The sequence below is a fragment of the Cajanus cajan genome, chromosome 1, assembly GCF_000230855.2.
Source record: "Cajanus cajan strain Asha chromosome 1, NIPB_CcT2T_4, whole genome shotgun sequence".
NCBI lineage: Eukaryota > Viridiplantae > Streptophyta > Magnoliopsida > Fabales > Fabaceae > Cajanus > Cajanus cajan.
Window position 1 is genome coordinate 65,864,917 of NC_138517.1, and position 21,652 is coordinate 65,886,568.

Consider the following 21,652-nt stretch of genomic DNA (forward strand, 5'->3'; position numbering starts at 1 on the left):
CATTTCTTATTTTTATATATCCCTAACTTTTGCATAGGACGTATCCTATCAGAATTTTGATTCTTTTTTTTTTCACCCTAATTTTTGCCTAGGATGCCCTTTACGGGTTTTCATCCTAGCGGGTTTTTGTCATGTAATGCCTTTATTTTTCAATTGTGTTTTATCTTGTAATTCCCTAGAAACAAGGATTCGTCCATTCTTAATCATTCCTCTTATCCCGGCAATTGTCGTTTTCGCATGGGAAAGTCTTGGTGATTGAATCATCGGGCGTGTGATGCCCCCAATTACTGATAAGTGTTTCCCGATTTGATGTGTCGGGTTCGCATTTGATTACAGTAATTTCCCATTATCTGGCTAACACGCACAAATTAAATTACACGATTGACCCTAAAACGTCTACATGATTGCTTTTGTTATAACAATGTATATTAAAAATAAGAAATAAAAGAGAGAAGAAGATTAAATACAATACCTCGTGGCAAGCTTTGTTAGATCTTCAAATATGGAAAATCTAGGTGCTTTGTGGCAACCTTTCACACTACAATTGCCTCACAATACTCAAGAAATACAATAGGAGAGAGAGAGAAATTTTAAGCTCTAAAGAGTCCTGGACGAAATTTTGGGGGCCTTGAGAACTGTGCCCAAACTGTCTATTTATAGGCATCAGAATGGGGGCCAGAACGACCCGTTTTAGATTCATAACGGCCCGTTATGGATCCGAACGTTGTGTGTTAATTTCGTACATTAGAACGGCCCGTTTTGAAACCAGAACGACCTGTTCCAGAGGTGCGTTTAACACATAATTGCTATGCTGGAACGGCCCGTTCCAAACGTAGGTTTTAGCCCCTTTTTTTAAGAGCTTGGAATGGCCCGTTCCAATTTAGGAAAGGCCCGTTCTAATTTAGGAACGACCCGTTCTAATTTAGGAACGACCTGTTCCAAACTAGGGTTTTAGGCCCTTTTTGTAAATTGGAACGGCTCGTTCCAGTTTTGGAACAGCCCGTTCTGGGCTACTAAAACTAGCTTATTTGGGCTTTTATCCTTCTGATGTCGTGTCCTATTATTTCCATGCTTGGGAGCTCCATTTCTTTGATAATAGACGTCCATTTCTTTGTTTGTATACCCCCCGGACGATATTGGGTATCTACAAGGCATAACTTGAAGGGGTATTCGACCATAAAGAATGTCGAATCCTTTATTATTAAGATTACTGTCCTAATTATGATTATATGGTGAGCATCCATGTCAGCCTAAGTTAGGGCTAAAAACTTAGATTACCAATCTCTTAATCCAAAAGGCCCACCAGGCACAAATACGTCACTATAAATACAACATTGACAAGACATGAAAGACAAGTAGATCATTTAATATTATAGTATTTATTTCTCTAAATCGAATACTCACTTGAGCGTTGGAGTGTCTTTGTAGGTACCCTCCCCACCATTCGGAACAAGGATTCATGCGAGTACAACCTTAGAGCTTTGAAGATCAGGTATTAAAGAGAAAATTAGCAAGGTAGTGTTTCTTCTAAGAACACTATATTTTAAAAATAATTTTAGTAATTTTTAAAAATAAGTATATTGACCTAATTAATATTAATAATTTAAATATGCTTTTAAATAGGCTAATAGGTCAAGTTAGACTTTAAAAAGGCTAGACTAGACTTATAAAAAAGGTCTACGACAGATAATAAGCCAGATTAGACTCAACCTATATATTCAAAGTCTGGTCTAGCTTGACCTATTCCCATCCCTACTGGTAGCTCTGTTGGTGAAAACATAACACTAAATCCAATTAATACTCTATAATTGTTTCAATTTGTCATTTTTATATGTGTTATTGGTGACTCAAATTTAAATAAATATTTTTAATCATGTAATTTTTAAAAATCTTGTTTTAGTCGCTTAAGTCACCAATAACACATATGAAAATGATAAATTAAGATAATTATGAAATATTAATTAGATTTAATATTATATTTTTATTAATAGAAATACCGGTAGATATATTTTGTAAAACAATATTTGACAAATTTTCTAAAAAAATAAATACAAAGACTAAAATAATTTTTTTAAAATTACAAAATTAAAAAAAATTAATTTTAAATTTAAAGAATCAAAAATAAATTTATCATACATTTGATCGACTAAAAATATATTTAAATTTAATTTAATTTTATAAATCTTATAAAATTAACTATGATAATTACTTATATTATCCGTGTGATTGAGTTAAAACTGCGGACACCGTAATTATTGTTCAACAATTACTAATATTTTAGACTTAAAGAGTTCGTACCTTGCCTCCTATATCCATTGCTGCTGTCATCATTGTCCAATTCTGTGGTTTTCTTTTTCCTTTTTCCTTATGTTTTTGAAGTAAAGCATCTAAAAGGGTAGGAAAGCCAGAAATATTCTAGTAACTTTTTCTGGGTATTGTTTGCCTTTCGTGGATGTTTTATTCATCAGAATCATGGGTTATTCCCAATTCTATGTTGTTTTGCTTTTGTCCATCTTTGTGGGAATATGCTTAGCTTCCCCAATAGAGGACCAAAAGAGGGATAGGGTTACCGAGCTGCCAGGACAACCAAACAATGTGAAATTTGCTCAGTATTCTGGCTATGTAACTGTTAATGAGCAAGCTGGGAGAGCATTGTTTTACTGGCTGGTTGAGACACCAGCTAGTGATACTGATGGACCAAGTTCAAGGCCACTGGTGTTGTGGCTTAATGGTGGCCCTGGATGCTCCTCTATTGCCTATGGAGCAGCTGAAGAAATCGGCCCTTTTCGTGTTAGTCCTGATGGGAGTTCACTTTACTTGAATCCTTATGCTTGGAACAATTGTAAGGGAAGTTCACACCCAAACAAGTGTTTTGGTCTTTTTAAATAACATATTTTTACTTTCTTTTGTGTTCTGTAGTGGCAAATCTACTCTTCCTTGAGTCTCCTGCTGGTGTTGGTTTTTCATATTCTAACACAACATCAGATCTGTATACAGCAGGTGACCAAAGAACAGGTAATGTGGTTGCAGCATTTATGGTGTGTGTTTCATCCATATTTGATTCATTTTGGCTTGTTTGTTTCATCCATTATGTGTGTTGAAAAAATTGTGAAAATTAAATTATTTAAATAATTGATTATATGTATATCTGAGTATGAGGAAGGATGTACTTACTAAAAGTAATTTTTGGTATACTTACTCTATTCAATAACTCATGTTCTATATCAAATTTTATCCAACTGTTAAATTAAAAATTCTTAATGGATAGATAAGTCTGTAAATTTTAAAAATTTTGAAAATTATTTGATACTTCATTATATTTACTCAAATTGGTGGATAATCATGAAAACATTTTATACTTTGATTTAAATCTATATAATAAAGTATCATATAATTTTTAATTTTTTTTAAAAATTTGTAAACTTGATTTATGCATTAAAAAATTTTAATTTAACATTTGAATTGTTGTAATTTGATGCAAAAATGAGTTATTGAGTAGAGTAAGCCTAGAAAGACCTACTCTTGGAATAAGTAAATCCTTCCTTATTGATTTTGAGATATTTAATTTTGTTTGATTACAACAAAAAATGAGCTTTTAAGTAGTAAATTAGCTTGAGAAGAGAAAATGTTGCTGAAAAATAATCATGACCTTCAAATTTTCATATTCAAGAGAACAACTTTTTTAGAAAGAAAAATAAAACTGTTTGTAAATTTAATAATTGTCCCAAATAACTAGCTTATTTTACAAACAACATTTTTTTTTCTTCATTAAAACAGATGAAATGGTGTTTGTATGATTTTGACTTGCTTATGTGTGTCCTGGCTGAATTTGCAGCTGAAGATGCATATACTTTCCTTGTGAATTGGTTTGAAAGATTTCCTCAATATAAGCATAGGGATTTCTACATTGCTGGTGAAAGTTATGCAGGTCCTTCTAACTAGTTTCCTTCCTTTGGATTTCGTTTCCATTAATTGAGTGCCTTAGATTCTCCGACACTTTACAAATTCATTTCAGGTCACTATGTTCCTCAATTGGCTCAAATTGTTAACCAGAAAAATAAAGGAATCAAGGATCCAGATATAAATTTGAAGGGGTTTCTGGTAAGCTTGTAACTTCATGAAACAATGGTACATGCCTTTTGGACCTTATTTATGCTAATGAATTATGATAACTTTGTTGAAAATCTTCTAATGGGTGTGATTTTTTTCTGTGATCACTCAGGTTGGGAATGCTGTCACTGATGATTACCATGATTACATTGGTACATTTGAGTACTGGTGGGTCCACGGTTTGATTTCAGACGCCACATATAGGATGCTGGGAATTGCCTGTGACTTCGGGTCCTCTCAGCATCCATCAGACCAATGCTTAGAAACTCTCAAACTTGCAACAGTGGAGCAAGGAAACATTGATCCATATAGCATTTATACACAGACATGCAATGATACAGCATCACTCAAACACAACTTAGGGGGTCGCTACGTAAGCTTTTATGTCAACATATTCAATTTTCTTAATAACATGACTCTTAGATAGTAGATACAAGTCCTTGCATGCCATTGTAGTTGAGAATCTGAACAATATAGTTTTAATGGCAAATGTTGTCTTGAAACTGGTTTCTAAGCCATTTCAACTCAGCTCAAGTGGTCAGCTCAGATCAAGTGTTGGCGTGGGTCATGGATATGGGAAAAAAGGATAGGCTCAAGTCAAAAGAATAACTTTTTGTTGGTTTTAGTGCCACTTGAGAAACATCTATCAATGATGGTACCTTCTGAAATTGTCGTATTGGTGGAATCTGTGAAACTAAAATTAACAGGAGAAGCCTTTGGAGTATTGGGATGTTGTTACAAGTCAAAAATCCTAGTTGGGATGAATTTCTAGAGATGTAAATAGTATTGGCAGCGTTGAAAACACGAGGGGCGGAGTTACCCACATAAATAAGCTTAACACTACCACTACATGTTAATTCAAAACCTTAATGCATCAGGTTTATGTGTCTTTTTCTCTTATATGATACTCAACATACTCAACATTAGACTTTATTCACACTTACACACTGATAGACAAACTGTTTCACCCAAGAGAACCTACAAAGGATGGTATACACACAACTAAAAGTTAAAGATAGAGCTAAAAAGAAAGTAGCATATGCTAGTATATACCCCTAGACTTCCAAGTTCTAACTAGAAATTCTGAAGCTTTATAATTTTTCAGCTGATCTTCTCATCCTTTTAACCTACAAAACCGATTAAAAAAATTGTTGTGTATAGTTTTTTAATTGATTTTATTAATCATTTGACTTTTTTTGGTGATACTTATTTAGGATTTAGGAATTAGGAATTAGTCTTTGTATGAAAAAACTCAAGTTTTGGTGGGCGTATAGTAACTAAAACTAAAGAAACATAGTATTTGGGTGTTAATGCCAACCTGCCTTGAGGAATATAGATGTTTGAGGTTTTCATTACTTATCTCAGTGTTAAAATGTAGTGCTAGTAGTTGTTCCTATTTTGGTCACCTCCTTCCAGCCTCCACGCATACTCTTCTGATTTTTATTTTCTTGCAAAACTTAGCCATGGATGTCTCGAGCATATGATCCCTGTACTGAGAGGTACTCTGACTTGTATTTTAATAATCCAGAAGTTCAGAAGGCACTCCATGCCAATGTGACTGGCATTTCTTATTCATGGAAGACATGCAGGTACATTGATTATATGGAATATTTGAGATGCTTTCATGAGACTATTAGATTTTTTCAATCTTGACTCGAAAGAGTTTTCTTAACAGTGATATTGTTGGGGTTGAGGATTATTGGGCTGATTCTCCGCTATCTATGCTTCCAATATATCAAGAACTTATTGAAGCTGGTCTTAGGATATGGGTATTCAGGTAATCTGATTAGTAAACCCTGGTGATTTCAGTTTTTAAATGCTGGCAAATTGAGAATATATTTTGCATTATGTGAATGATGGGGTATTTTATATTTGTATTTTATAAAAATATATTTGTCAAGAGCATGATGTAATTTTATTCACAAGCTCTTTATATAGATAAAAATTATATATAATAATCAAATATTGATATTATCTTATTTTTAAAATAAAAAAATAAATCTTAAAATAATAAAAATAATAAATCTTGAAGCTTAAATAATGGATTCATAACAAAACTAAGTTATCCTTTCCTTTTAAAACTAATAATATTTAGGCATATTTTCAACATCTTTCATTCACTTAATATTTTTCATAGTAGTCAATAGCAGTTGTAGTGGCCGTTATCGCGGCGCATCAGAGTGAAGCGGCTTCATGCCGCTACGGAAAGCTTGTTGTGAAGTGCTTTAAAGGAGTGGTTGGAGTGGCCGCAAAAGTAGCAAAGTGTGGTGGCGAATTACTTTTTTTTGGCAGATCTCCTATAGATTTTTCTTCTTCTCCAATAGATCTCTGCACATTTTTCTTCTTCGACATATCTTTAGATCTGCCTTCTCCCATAGGTGTCGAATCTGTCTTCTCCGAGGCGGCTCTCTCTTTTCCAGCATATGCAAACTCATTTTTTTCCAAGAGGAAAGGTAGGCGGTGACTTATGAGTCTCTTAGGGTTAAAAGGGTTGTAGTTAAAAATTAAGGTTGGAAAAGTTGGACCAAAAGGACCCAAGTTTTATTTTCTCTTTTAGTTTGGTTAATGGCCTTTTACTTCTTTATTTTTTCAGACAATAATAAGTACTTCTCTTTATTTTTAATTGTTATTATAATTTAGATAATATTTTAAGTAATAATAAATTTTATATAAGACCATAAATATTTGTTTTCTTAATTTTTTTATTTTATTTAACTACTATAAAGTTTTATTATTGAAAATATTTAATATATAAATTAGGTTATGTTTCTTTTTTTTATATGTATATTATTATTTATATGTATTAAAAATTATTTAATATATATATATATATATATATATAAATTAGAATGGCGGTATCCCGCTATCCGCTACCTCGTTATTCCGCTTTTGGAGTCGGCCACTTCGCTTTTATGATGTTTTTATCAACCGATTTGAATTTCAACTTTGCAATCTACCTTTTTTCTTCCTTTTATTTTTGTTATCACAATCTTTCTTAAATGGGACAACTTTTGAATTTCAGAATACAGAGCTTTTTTTTAAGGTTATTTTTCATCATCTTTGTTCTTATTTTGAACATCAAGCTTCTTAAAAATACATCCATCTTTGTCCTCATCATTTGTATCTTCATCATCTATAGTTGACTTGTCTATTTTATCTAAAGCAAAGCTCTTCCCTTTCATCTAAACATTGATCATTTCTTTGTTGTTTGTACCTCTAATCACACAGTTATCTTCAAATAAAACTTTGTATACTTTCTCCAACAACTGAGCAACACTTACAATATTTTGATGAATTCACATGCCTTTTACTACAATGTGTGCTTCATTCCCCGTTGTGAATATCAGTTTTGTTCAACTCTCAGTTATAAGTCATATGGTTTATACAACTACTATCAATACGCCAAACTTTTGTGGGTTTGTTGGTTGTAAAGCATGACATTGTAATAATTGTTCATCTTTCTCTTATTGATTTTCAACAATGTTGGCTTCTTGTTGTTGCTTGTGAGACTTGCATATTTTTTCAATGTGTCTTGAATGGAAACACTTGTGTTAAAACAATTGTTTTGTATATGTTGTTCAACTTTTCAAAAGCTGTCTTTTGGCTCTATCTGTCAAAAAGAGGTGCAACTTCTTAGGCTGAAACTAGCTTCTGAGTAGTGTATCTTTTGTTCATATATATATATATAATATACCAGTTGAGATCTCTCTCATATTTTTTGCCAAGAATTCAAATCTTAACTTGGTATCAGAGCAGGTTCGATCCCGCTCTACAGTCCCTTCTTATTTGTCATCCGTCGCCGTCGTCTGTTGGCGACCTTAGGGTTTTGCGCGCCTTGTTGAGCGTGACCTAACCCTGATGGTTTTGGGGACAGAGGAGATCCCACGCGCTCTCACGCGTCGATCCAAACTTCTGCCCAGTCACGCACGTGTGGTTCACGCATCGCCTTCTGCTCGTTGGAGCTCCGTCGTGTTGTCACCGTTGTGCTCATCCACTCCTTCTAAGTTTGTTCCAATCCTTAATTCACTATTCTAGGTGGCTGCTTGGAGCGTGACTACTATTCATCTTCTTCTCTTTCTCCTTTGTTAATAAAATGACCTCCGCAGGTCCTATTTTTCCCTTTACTGGTACTCCCACCATTACTTCTACAAAGGCTATCAAATGTGTTTTTCTGGGATATTCTCATCTTCAAAAAGGATACAAATGTTATTCTCCAACTACCAAAAAGTATTATATGTCTGCTGATGTTACCTTCTTTGAGGACACACCATTTTTCTCACCCTCCATAAACAACCATTTTTTTGTTCAACAGGTTCTTCCTGTCCCATTCTCTGATCCAATTATTGTTAGAAAATAATGACTCAATCCAAGAGGGGGGTGAATTGGATTCTATGACACTTAAAAAATTTTCAGAGTTCTAAGGATCTTTATTTCAACTTAAACTTTTTTAATATGAATTCTCAAAGAAGTTCCTTGAAAGACTTGCCAATGGGAATGAGTCGTATATGGTCTCTTGATTAATCTTGATTAAGTTCAATGTTAAGAACAACTAATATGCAATACTTTGATTCAGTTTAAAACAATGTTATGCATACAAACATATTAATCAAGATCAGCTACTTTAACACTCAACCAAGATTTTTCTCAATGTAAAAGATAAGAGTGAGAGAGAAGAATGCATAAGTATTTTATCTTGGTTCAGCCACTCCACATGTGACCTACATCTAGTCCTCAATCATAACCTGATCAAGATCTGTTCCATTATCTCAATGAAGAAGTTTTACAAGCATAGCACACATGCATATACTCCTACATTCAAGATAACCACTTTCTTGCCCCCAAGAAAACACTTCTTGTAGAAACCTACTACAAGAATTCCTTACCACTTGAGACACCTACTCGAGATTTCCCTTACACTTTACACATGGAATTAAAGGAATGAATTCACCTGGAAGCTGAACAAATCAGACTGTGAATTCCAAAAGCAAATCTTAATCTTCCTCTCCCAAGAATGTAGTGATGATGATGATCTCTTTCAAAGCATTTCAAAAATGTTTTTCTTCTTGGTTTCACAAAGAAAACACTCCAAGAAGGTCACAAAGACTCCACAATATAGTTTTTCTCTCGTTGATTCTCAATTCATCTTTGTTCTGAAGTTTCAAAGTGTGAAAACTATTTATAAAAATTTCAGAACCAGATAATCAATTATTTTAAAGGATAATCGATTATGTTGCTCTTCATGATTTCTAGAGATCACTCAAGAATAGAATAATCGATTATTTTGCAGGATAATCGATTATTCCAGAGAGTGCTTCCTAGAATAATTGATTATTTCACAGATAATCGATTATTACAACAAGGTCATTTCCACTTGTTGTTGGAATAATTGATTACACTTAATGATAATCAATTATTTTGAGTTAGTTTTCAAAAACTCAATTTTATACTTCAAAAATCTTTTCAAGTATTTAAAATCATCATCATACTCACTCTTAGTCAATTTAGATTAAAATTAACTCATGCACAAAGCATACACATGCAAAATAAGCTAATCAAAACAACACAACTCATAAGAACTTATTAACTACTCCTATTACATATTATGATATTCATATCTTCTTCTTGACTTAATTTGTGTCCTTAGTCAGCTTCAACTCTTAGAATCCACCCTTTATTATCATCAAAACTCTCATGCTCTCTCATACGTCAAAGCTTAGTTGATTCACTACTCCATGAATATCAACAATCTCTCCCTTTTTGATGATGACAAACCACTATGTTTTGCCAACCAGCTTTTCATATTGCTAGATATGAGTAGCTTATTCCTTGTTCATATTTAGACACCTACAAAACAAACTCAAACCTTTCTCCCCATTTGGACAACATAAAAAACAAATAGGTACAGATATACATGTCCAGATATGGAGAATCAATTTTTGCAGATTGCATATGTATAGATATATGCACAAGAGTCATTTGCTCAAAATCAATGCCACAAGACTAACTTAATACCAAGAAATCAGTCAAGCATTATCACCATAGGCATTGTTTCAATTAACACAATTGATTACACATGATACATCAACTACAATAATTCACTCAAAAATGCATACCAATGCACAAAATAAACCAATATGGCAACATCAAAATTCAAACCAGAGTAACCAAACACAATATAACCACAATTAAATTCATATTGCACTAGAATTAAAATTGTTCAAACCAAGATAAAACCAAATTCAAATGTTTAGAAATTAAAATCATTACAACCAAATTGAAATTTTGAACTAGAAGTTTTAAAACTAAAACTAGAACTTCTAAAACTCCTAAACGCATCACTCCGAATCATCTTGCATTCCAAGTTGAGCCTTAATCCTTGCAATCTCATGATCAAGGTTATCAAACCGATCAAGAATACCAGAATAATATGACTCATGCTTCCTTGACATTTCCATCACAACATCAAGCTTGTTGATCATAATCTGTTCAAACGGAGAAAACGCTTTCGGTTCCGATTCTTGCTCTTGCACTGGTTCATGCTCCACTTGTGGTGGCAGTTCCTCATCATGAGATGGAACTCCATCTTCGTCCGTTGCCGGTTCTGGTGTTGGAGGAACATCACCTTTGAACACCCATTTATCTTCTTGCTTTAGCATCCCCATATGATGCAAAAAAGATTTTTCAATCTTGTTTGAGGCATGGAGAATTCTCTTTTTCTCCCCTTGAAGATCCACACCAGCTTTCTCAAAAATTCTAGATAGCAATAAAGCATAGGGTATTGGACCATCCTCCTTTCTCCTAGCCTTCCAGATACAATCATTCACAACAGACACCCAGTCTATTTTAACCTTTTTCTTAATAACATGCATGAGAAAAATATCATCTCTAGGCATTTGAGCATGGTTATGAAGCCTAGGTTTAAGCATCCAAGCTATTATAAAAAAAACACCTAGAGTTTTTCTTCATACTTCCAGCCAGAAATTTGTTGTAATTTGTGGTCTCTGGGTTCCTTTGACAATCCCGAAAGGTTGTCAGCTCTTCAAAGTCACCAAAATTGAAGGGTTAGGGCTTCACACTTCCTATTCCACTAAGCCCAGCCACTTCTTTCAAAGTTGGTCCATCAGGCTTTATGAACTTTCCTTTCACCACTGATTGCATTATTCCCTCATTGCTTGAGGCAAAACACAAGAACAGCCTAATGAGCTTCGGGTAATACGGACCTTCCAACTCCAAGAACTTCCCAAGCTCTTGATGCTCCAAGAGAGGAGGAAAACTAAAACCCTCACTCTTGAACCACTCGAAAGTCTTTTTGCTATGCCATGAGACAAGTGCACTACCTAGTAGGTGACAAGTACCACTTGTACTTTTTCTATCTAGTCTACACCTAGCATGGTCTGAATTTGAGTATCCTATCAGACTTAGTGAGACTCCCTTTGGATACCACAAACCTACATTAGTTGTACCTTTCAGATATTTAAGAATTCTCTTTACACATTTCATGTGAGATTCTTTTGGATTAGCCTGAAATCTTGCACACAAGCACACAGCAAACATTATATCAGGCCTACTAGCTGTCAAGTATAAGAGTGATCCAATGATACCTCTATACTTTGAGTTATCAACAGCTATGCCTTTCTCATCCAAGTCAAGATTGCAAGTGTTGGATATTGGTGTGGCAGCCTCCTTACACCCTTCCATACCAAACTTTTTTAATAGTTCATTGCAATACTTGCTTTGACTTATGAAAATTCCATTACTCATTTGTTTGATTTGCAACCCCAAAAAGAATGTAAGTTCCCCCATCATTGACATTTCAAATTCTCCTTGCATGGTCTTAGCAAATTCTTTGCATAGAGAGACATTGGTAGATCCAAATACAATATCATCCACATAGATTTGAACATACATTGTATCCTTTTTAAACTTTTTCACAAATAATGTATTATCTACTTTCCCTCTTACATAGTTATTCTCAATCAAAAATTTGCTCAACCTGTCATACCATGATCTTGGAGCTTGCTTCAAGCCATAGAGTGCATTTTTAGGTTTGTACACATGATTAGGATTTTTAAAATCCACAAAACCTGGTGGTTGCTCCACATACACTTCCTCTTGTATCAACCTATTGAGAAAAACACTTTTCACATCCATTTGATAAAGCTTGAAATTCATTATAGAGGAATAAGCAAGAAGTAATCTAATGGTTTCTATCCTTGCTACAGGGGCAAAGGTTTCATCATAATCAATTCCCTCTTCTTGATTATACCCCTTAGCCATTAGTCTTGCCTTATTTCTGATAATAATTCCTGATTCATCAAGCTTATTTCTAAAAACCCACTTGGTTCCTATAATTGGATAATCAGTTGGTAATGACACTAAATCTCATACTTCATTTCTTTCAAACTGATTTAGTTCCTCTTGTATGGCCATTAATCAACGTTCATCTTTTAGTGCTTCATCAATACTCTTAGGTTCAACTTGTGACACAAAAGCCATAGTATTACAAATATTCTTGATGGCACTTTTAGTTGAAACTCCCTTACCAATATTTCTAATTATATTATCCATTAATAAGTCCCTAGAATTTTTCCATTCCTTAGGCAATTGTTCACTTGTATCCTTAGTGGTTTCATGTGATTCACTTTCTTTAGGCTTTTCATTAGGTTCACTCTCCAATAGAGGTTGATCAAGCAAATCAGTCAAGTCCTCTATTTCAGTTTGCTTTGTCTCTTGTTTGTTTGTCTCATCAAATACAACATGGACTGATTCTTCAATAACTAGAGTTCTCATGTTATAGATTCTATAGACTTTGTTATTTGTAGAATATCCTAAAAAGATTGCCTCATCAGCCTTTGCATCAAATTTTCCGAGTTGCTCTTTCCCATTGTTCAGCACAAAGCACTTACACCCAAACACTCTAAAGTATGAAATATTGGGCTTCCTTCCATTGTAGATTTCATAGAGTGTTTTCTTTAATATGGGCCGGATCAGAACTTTGTTTAACACATGACAAACTGTGTTAATAGCATCAGCCCAAAAATATTTTGGCAATTTTGTCTCATTCAACATAGTCCTAGCTAGTTCTTCAAGAGACCCATTTTTCCTCTCAACAACCCCATTTTGTTGAGGTGTCCTAGGTGCTGAGAAATTATGATTTATACCATGCTCCTCACAGAAATTTCGGAACAAAATGTTTTGGAATTCACCTCCATGGTCACTTCTTATAGAGGTAATGTTTGAATTCTTTTCATTTTGAACAAGCTTGGCAAATTTTCTAAAGGCATTAAAAGCATCATTTTTATTTGCAAGAAACATAACCCATGTGAATCTTGAGTAGTCATTTACAATAACTAAACCGTAGTAGTTTCCACCTAGACTCATGGTTCTTGAAGGACCAAACAAATTCATGTGAATCAATTGCAAAGGTCTAGTTGTGGAAATCTGATTTTTGCTTTTAAAGCTAGCCTTCACTTGCTTGCCCTTTTGACAAGCATCACATAGTTTGTCCTTACTAAACTTGAGTTTAGGTAATCCTACCACTAATTCCTTCCTACTCAGTTTATTTAAATGATCCATGTGAATATGTGCAGCTCTCCTATGCCAAAGCCAAATATTGTCTTCTTTGGTTATTAAACACTTAGTATTAGAAATTGCTATTGAGTGTTCTAAGTCAAGCATGTATATGTTGTCAATTCTCTTTCCAATGAATCTGATTTCCTTTGTCTTTTTATCACATATCAAGCAACATGTATTATCAAATTCAATTTTAAAACCTTTGTCACTTAATTGACTTATACTCAGCAAATTATGTTTCAGCCCATCAACAAGCAATACATTCTCAATCAATGTTTGAGAGGAGTTACCAATATTACCATGACCAAGGATTCTCCTTTTTTTGTTGTCACCATAGGTAACATACCCTTCATTCTTCAACTTCAGACTTGAGAATTTTGAAGGGTCTCCAGTCATGTGCCTTGAGCAGCCACTATCAAGATACCATAGTAAGTTCTTGGCCCTCAAGCATTCCTACAACAAAGATTTAGAGAAAAAATTTAGGTACCCATGTGAAGGGTCCTTGTAGGTTAGTTCTCAGCCTTTGGCTCTTTTCAATCCAAACCATTTCTCCATTTGGAACTCCATATTTCCTAGAGTAGCAATTTCTTATTGTGTGACCTCTTTTACAACAATAATAGCAAGTTGTTTGTCTAGAGAAATTGCTTTTAAATTTTCTGAAATCTTGGTTTTTCTTAAAAGCTTCTTTCTTTGACTTGAATGGCATGTTCATGCTATGATTAAAACCAAGTTCACTCCTATCAAAAGTGTTTCTTTGTTTTCCCAAAAGAATATTCAAATTTGCATTTTCATTTGTGAACTTTGCAAGAGTGGTTTTTAAATCAACATTTTCTTTTTCAAAAGTCTTGCAATTTTCACAAACATCTTTTGAGGAAGAGGAGGTTTCACAATGAGTTTTACTAAAGTTGAAAATAGTTTGAAGATTTTCATGCTCATGTTTCAAATCCTCAAGCTCTTGTTCAGCTTTAATTAAAGCATTTTCAAACCATTTCAGCTTGTTTTTAAGCTTTGAATTTAAGGCACCTAATTTCACAGCCTCTTTATGAATTTGTATAAAAGCTTCTTGGAGTTGATCATAGTCCGGATTAGATTCAAGGTCAGAGTCACTTACAATTGTGTCTTGGTCAGCTCCAGCCATCAAACACAAGTTGTTTTCTTCAAATTTAGATTCATCACTTGTTGTGCTTGAGTCATTATCTTCTCAAGCAATATAGGCTCTCTTCCCTTTGCAATTTTTCTTCATTTTCTTCTCCTCTTGTTGCTTCTTCAAGAGGTTTGGACACTAAGATTTTATATGTCCCGGTTTTCCACACTCAAAGAAATTATAGGAGGATGTACTTGCTTCCTCTTTCTTGTTGGTCTTTTTATTAAACTTGTAGGGGGAATTCTTCTTTTTTTCAAGAATTTTTTGAACTTCTTTACCAGCAAGTTGAAGTTCTCAGTTTCGGAATCATCGGAGCCTGATTCTTCACACACCTGTTTGCCTTTGGCAGATTTCAAGGCCTTTAGTGACACTCCTTTGCCCTTCTTGTCGTGATGTTCATTTTTCTCAAATATGTGCAGATTTTGCTCATGCTCTCTTAGCTTCCCAAAGAGAGTAGCAAGGGTCAAAGAGTTCAAGTCCTTTGATTCTTCTATGGCTGTCACCTTTGCTTGTCATGATCTGTCCAAGCATTGCAGCACTTTTAGATTCAACTCTTCTTTTTCAAATTTCCTGCCAAGGTCAACAAGGTGATTTATCAAGTGTGTAAATCTCTTTTGAAAGTCAGAAATAGATTCACCATTGTTCATTCTAAACAATTCATATTCTCTTATGAGAGTATGCTTTCTAGATCTCTTTACATCACTTGTTCCTTCATGAGTGACTTGCAAAGTATCCCACATTTCTCTAGCAGATTTGCATTGTGATATTCTAAAGAATTCATCAATAGACAATGCAGATGTAATAATGTTTTTGGCTCTATAGTCATATTGGGCTCTTTTTCTTTCATCATCACTCCACTCACTCCAATGTTTTTCTCTCTTCTCATCATCATCTTTTGTCATTGGGATATAGGATACATTTTCAATTGCATTCCATACAGCAATATCAATTGCTTCAATAAAAATTCCCATCCTAATTTTTCAGTAGACATAGTTTTCACCATTGAAAATATGAGGTCTATGAATAGACACACCCTCACCATAGGGTAGGTTGCTATTGGCCATTTTTGAAATCTTGAATAACTCTCAAGAACCTTGCTCTAGATATCAATTGTTAGAAAAGAATGGCTCAATCCAAGAGGGGGGTGAATTGGATTCTATGACACTTTAAAAATTTTCAGAGTATTTAGGATCTTTATTTCAATTAAACTTTTCTAAAAAATGAATTTTCAATGAAGTTTCTTAAAGACTTGTTATTGAAGAATGAATCCTATATGCTTTCTTGATTAACCAATAGAACAATATGTAATACTCAGTTCAAACCAATGTTACTCATGCAAACATGTTAATCAAGAACAATCTTTTCAATATACAATCAAGATGTTACACAAAGTAAAAGATAAAGGTAAGAGAAGATAGCACAAGTCTTTTATCTTGGTTCAGCCACTCCACATGTGACCTACATCCAGTCCTCAATCATAACCTGATCAAGATTTGTTCCACTATCTTAATGAAGAAGGTTTACAAGCATACCACACATGCATATACTCCTACATTCAAGATAACCACTTTCTTGACCTCAAGAAAGCACCCCTTGTAGAAATCGACTACAAGAATTCCTTACCGCTTGAGAAACCTACTCAAGATTTACAAGTATTCACAAAGAATTAAGGAACGAATTCACCTGGAATTCAGAAGCAAATCTTAATCTCTTCCCTTTCAAGAATGTGATGATGATGATCTTTTCTCAAAGCTTTTCAAAAACGTTTTTCCTTCTTGGTTTCACAAAGAAAACTCCCAAGAATGTCACAAAGACTTCACAAACATGTTTTTCTAATTTTGATTCTGAATTCTAACTCTGTTCTGAAGTTTCAAAATGGTCAAACTATTCATAAGATTTTCAGAACCAGATAATCGATTATTTTAAAAAATAATCGATTACTTTGTTCTTCATGATTTCTGGAAATCAACCAAGAATAATTTAATCAATTATTTTGCTGGATAATCGATTATTCCAGAGAGTCATTTCTGGGATAATTGATTATTTCACAAATAATCGATTATTGCAGCAAGGCATCCTTTTTTTGCCTGTTGCTGGAATAATCGATTATATTTAATGATAATCGATTATTTTGAGTTAGTTTTCAAAACTCTTATTTTAAGTCTCAAAATAACTTCTTAATCTTTTAAACTCATCATCATACACTCCTAATCAGATTAGACACAGATTAGCTTATGCACAAAGCACACACAAAAGATAAACTCAATCAAAGCAATCTAAAAGCTATCCCTATTACATAACATTTTCCTTTGACTTTGTTTTTGACTTCTAAGTTGTTGATGTCCTTGGTCAGTATGTTCCACACATTTGTTATCATCAAAACTTTTAATCTTCAGAGGTGATCTCATCAATCTCAGGCTCCCCTAATCTCAACAGGAAGGTCCGTATTACCCGGAGCTCATTAGGTTGTTCTTGTGTTTTGCCTCAAGCAATGAGGGAATAATGCAATCAGTGGTGAAAGGAAAGCTCATAGAGCTTGATGGACCAACTTTGAAAGCAGTGGCTGGGCTTAGTGGAACAGGAAAATTTTGGTGACTTTGAAGAGCTGACAACCTTTCAAGATTTTCAACGGAACCTGGAGACCACAAATTACAACAAATTTTTGGCTGGAGATATTAAGAAAAACTCTAAGTTGATTTCTTTTATAATAGCTTGGATGCTTAAACCTAGGCTTCATAACCATGCTCAAATGCCTAGAGATGATATTTTGCTTATGCATGTCATTAAGAAAAAGGTAAAATAGATTGGGTGTCTGTTGTGAATGATTGTATCTGGAAGGCTAGGAGAAAGGAGGATGGTCCAATATCCTATGCTTTATTGCTATCTAGAATTTTTGAGAAAGCTGGTGTGGATCTTCAAGGGGAGAAAAAGAGAATTCTCCATGCTTCAAACAAGATTGAAAAATCTTCTTTGCATCATATCGGGATGCTAAAGCAAGAAGATAAATGGGTGTTCAAAGGTGATGTTCCTCCAACACCAGAACCGACAACGGACGAAGATGAAGTTCCATCTCATGATGAGGAATTGCCACCACATGTGGAGCATGAACCAGTGCAAGAGCAAGAATCGAAACCGAAAGCGTTTTCTCCATTTGAACAGATTATGATCAACAAGCTTGATGTTGTGATGGAAATGTCAAGGAAGCATGAGTCATATTATTCTGGTATTCTTGATCGGTTTGATAACCTTGATCATGAGATTGCAAGGATTAAGGCTCAACTTGGAATGCAAGATGATTCGGAGTGATGCGTTTAGGAGTTTTAGAAGTTCTAATTTTAGTTTTAAAACTTCTAGTTCAAAATTTCAATTTGGTTGTAATGATTTTAATTCTGAACATTTGAATTTGGTTTTATCTTGGTTTGAACAATTTTAATTCTAGTGCAATATGAATTTAATTGTGGTTATATTGTGTTTGGTTACTCTGGTTTGAATTTTGATGTTGCCATATTGGTTTATTTTGTGCATTGGTATGCATTTTTGAGTGAATTATTGAAGCTGACCAAGGACACAAACTAAGTCAAGAAGAAGATATGAATATCATAATGTGTAATAGGAGTAGTTTATAAGTTCTTATGAGTTATATTGTTTTGATTAGCTTATTTTGCATGTGTATGCTTTGTGAATGAGTTAATTTTAATCTAAATTGAAACATAAATATTTGATTCCTACCAAAACTAGTTTATCCTTTCTTTTTTAAATTAAATATATTTAGGCGTATTCCCAATACTGATAAAGAGTAAATACCCAACTTAATTCCTGAATTTGGAACACGTTGTCATATTAATCTATGAAATTAATAAATTATAAAATGTTCTTGAAAGTGAAAATTGATAATCACATTAGTCCAAAATTCAAAATATCATGAAACTAAAGTGATAACATTGATACATATTCGGGGAATAAGATGATAGTAAGATGTTCAATTTAAGGACTTATTTTACATTATAAGAACTTATTTGACAATTTCTTAGTCTTAAAGACCAATATGACAATGCTCTCAAAATTCAGAGGAAATATTATTTTGTTCATATTTCTGGTTTTCATGGAATCTCCTACCGAAGCTATTTTTATATTTTTGGTTGAATTTATATTATTTTTCTCCAATTGCTCATCATGGTTGTGAGTTATTCATGTGTGCAGTGGAGACACTGATTCAGTGGTTCCTTTAACCGCGACTCGGTACTCAATTGATGCCCTGAACCTACCCACCATCATCAACTGGTACCCGTGGTATGATTATGGCGAGGTTGGTGCTACCTTTGAGAATGACACCAATTAAATTATTTGTTTCTTATTTTTCTGTAATCCTATATATTATGATCTATATGCTGAGAATCTTTTTTTCTCTGAAGGTTGGTGGCTGGAGTCAAGTGTATAAGGGGCTTATATTGGTTACAGTAAGAGGGGCAGGGCATGAGGTTCCACTTCATAAACCTCGCCAAGCACTTATTCTTTTCGGGTCATTCTTGGAGAACAAGTACATGTAGAGTAGAATCATAAATATAATGGGTAAAATAGCATTTGGATCCTCGAAGTTGTGTATGTTATGTTATTGATACTTTAGTCATTGAAAGTATATATAATAAAAAGTCCTTAAAAGTGTTTAAGGTTACTTAGCATGAAATTAAAAAAAAATGCAACTTAAATGATACTATTAAGGTTTAAATAAAATTTTAGTCTCAAATTTAGGATAAATTTATTTTTGACCTTCATATTTAAAATTGTTTTTAGTTCTTGTAATTTTTAAAAATTATTTATCCCCCTGGTTACCTATAACAATTATGCATTATTAATTGGGTTTGATGTGGTATTTTCATTAATAAGAATATTAGTAAGTAAGTTTTATATAATAATATTTGACAGATTCTTTAACAAAATTTAAATATAAAGATAAATCAAGATATTTTGAAATTACATGACTAAAATATCTGATTTTAAATTTAAGGTATTAAAAATAAATTTAACTTAAATTTAAAAAATTAAAAATATATTTAAATCTAATATTAATATATATTTAAAGATTACTTAGTGATTATTTTTATGGACTTAAAAGAAACAATTAGGGGACATTTTTCAAGTTTTCTTACTTTCAAGAAATAAAGTGTCAGGCTAAGAATAGCTACAATTATGTTTGGCTGAGGCAAAATATGTAAGGCATTCCCCAGGAGTCGCTTCTTAGCCTTGTACCCAGAAATTTTGATTATAACTTTTACGAGTGTGGTAGTAATTTTTTTTAATGCATATTATTTACATGAAATTTTATTTTTTTGTAGCTTTGGATTGTAAGTAGTTTGTGCCAGTAATCTCGTGTCTTGTATAAACGCTGTTATCATTTATGAAGATTTGAACCTTTTAACTTTTTCTTCATTGACAATAATGCCCACAGTGTCATGTCTTTTGTGCTTTTTAAGACATGGGGTATTTTTTATCAAAAAAATTTAAGACTAGTTCTATAATATAATGTACTAAAATTAATTTAAAAATGTGACATCTTTTTGACATGTACTGCTCCGTACACATGGACTTTGTACCGTGTACGTCCAGCCAGGCTAAGCAATCATCTCCGGCTCGCCTGTAATGGGCCTTGGAGTCTAAGATCCTAGGCTGTGGCCCCTTAACAGCTAGCAGATTGCATTCTCCTAATCATCGCCTAAGATCTTTGGGTATTGTGGATCAAATTATCAAATATTCTACCTTTCTCTAATTCACAAGAGAATCTCATTAATTAGGCAATATTTTATCTCTATTCACAAAGAAATCTGCTTATTAATTAGATGATCAATGCCATCTTGTCTCCCGAATCACTTGCAGATTCGCATGATATTATTAAGGGACAAAATAAAAAATAATTTAGTTATGATAATATCTAATTAATATTATACACATTGAAATATAATAATAATAATAATAATAATAATAATAATAATTTATTATTGATGTTGTTATTGTTGGTGGTAGTCATGGTGGTGGGAGTGTTGTTAATGTTCTTGTTCTTCAAAGGGCTGGAAGAGTCAACTATCAAAATATCAGAGTAGTATGTCAAGGTTGGAGTAAAAAGGTAGCATCCAGATGTAAATGGGGATGGCAACGGGGCGGGGCGGGTATGGGTTTTAAGATACCAGTCTCCGTCCCCGCAAGTTAAACTCATCCCCATCCCCGTTCCCATACCCGTCGGGTATAGATTTTCATCCTCATCCCCGTCCCCGTCGGGTATCGGGTATACCCGTACCCGTACCCGTATCCGTCAAATTTTTTTTTTTATTTAAAAAAAATGATATTTTTAAATTATTTTTTTTATTATATTATAATTATAATTATAATTAAATTATTTCTTTATCTCATATTATAATAAATAATCACACATAAAAAATATTAAAATTTTTTAATATAATTAAATTTAAAGTGAATATTAAATTAAAAATGAGAACGGGGACGGGTACGGGTACAGGGCGGGTAAGTACATACCCGTACCCGTACCCGATTTAATATATCGGGTTTTAATTACCCGTACCCGGTCAAACCGGGTATTCCATGTCAAAGTCGGGACGGGTTCGCGTATTACCTGCGGGTACGGGTATATTTGCCATCCCTAGATGTAAACACTTCACACCCAAGTCAATATATGGTTTCACATGGTAACACTAAGGTAAAAAAGGATATGAATATACCTAGTCACATTTCAAGGGTTTTATAGGTTGGTGTGAACAATCAACGAAGTAGCTTGTTGGTGTGAACATCGGCATTTGCATGATTAAGTTCCTCTTT

At 33.6% G+C, this 21,652-nt stretch overlaps 1 protein-coding gene across 4 annotated transcripts in view; it reads left to right on the forward strand.

Annotated features, from left to right (window-relative positions):
- Positions 1-2,300: 2,300 nt before the first annotated feature.
- Positions 2,301-21,652, forward strand: part of LOC109791747 (serine carboxypeptidase-like 27) — a 28,235-nt gene continuing 8,883 nt past the window's right edge. The window contains exons 1-9 of one of the 4 annotated variants that reach the window (XM_020351088.3): positions 2,304-2,842; positions 2,920-3,015; positions 3,836-3,928; positions 4,016-4,101; positions 4,223-4,483; positions 5,572-5,699; positions 5,786-5,887; positions 19,028-19,133; positions 19,240-19,494. In XM_020351088.3, coding sequence (XP_020206677.1) covers positions 2,473-2,842; positions 2,920-3,015; positions 3,836-3,928; positions 4,016-4,101; positions 4,223-4,483; positions 5,572-5,699; positions 5,786-5,887; positions 19,028-19,133; positions 19,240-19,374 — 1,377 coding nt within the window. In that variant the 5' untranslated portion in view covers positions 2,304-2,472 and the 3' untranslated portion in view covers positions 19,375-19,494. Of the gene's footprint in view, positions 2,843-2,919; positions 3,016-3,835; positions 3,929-4,015; positions 4,102-4,222; positions 4,484-5,571; positions 5,700-5,785; positions 5,888-17,244; positions 18,292-19,027; positions 19,134-19,239; positions 19,495-21,652 lie in introns of those variants that run through there. The other 3 variants (XM_083061628.1, XM_020351089.3, XM_083061624.1) reach the window with 3 other exon arrangements.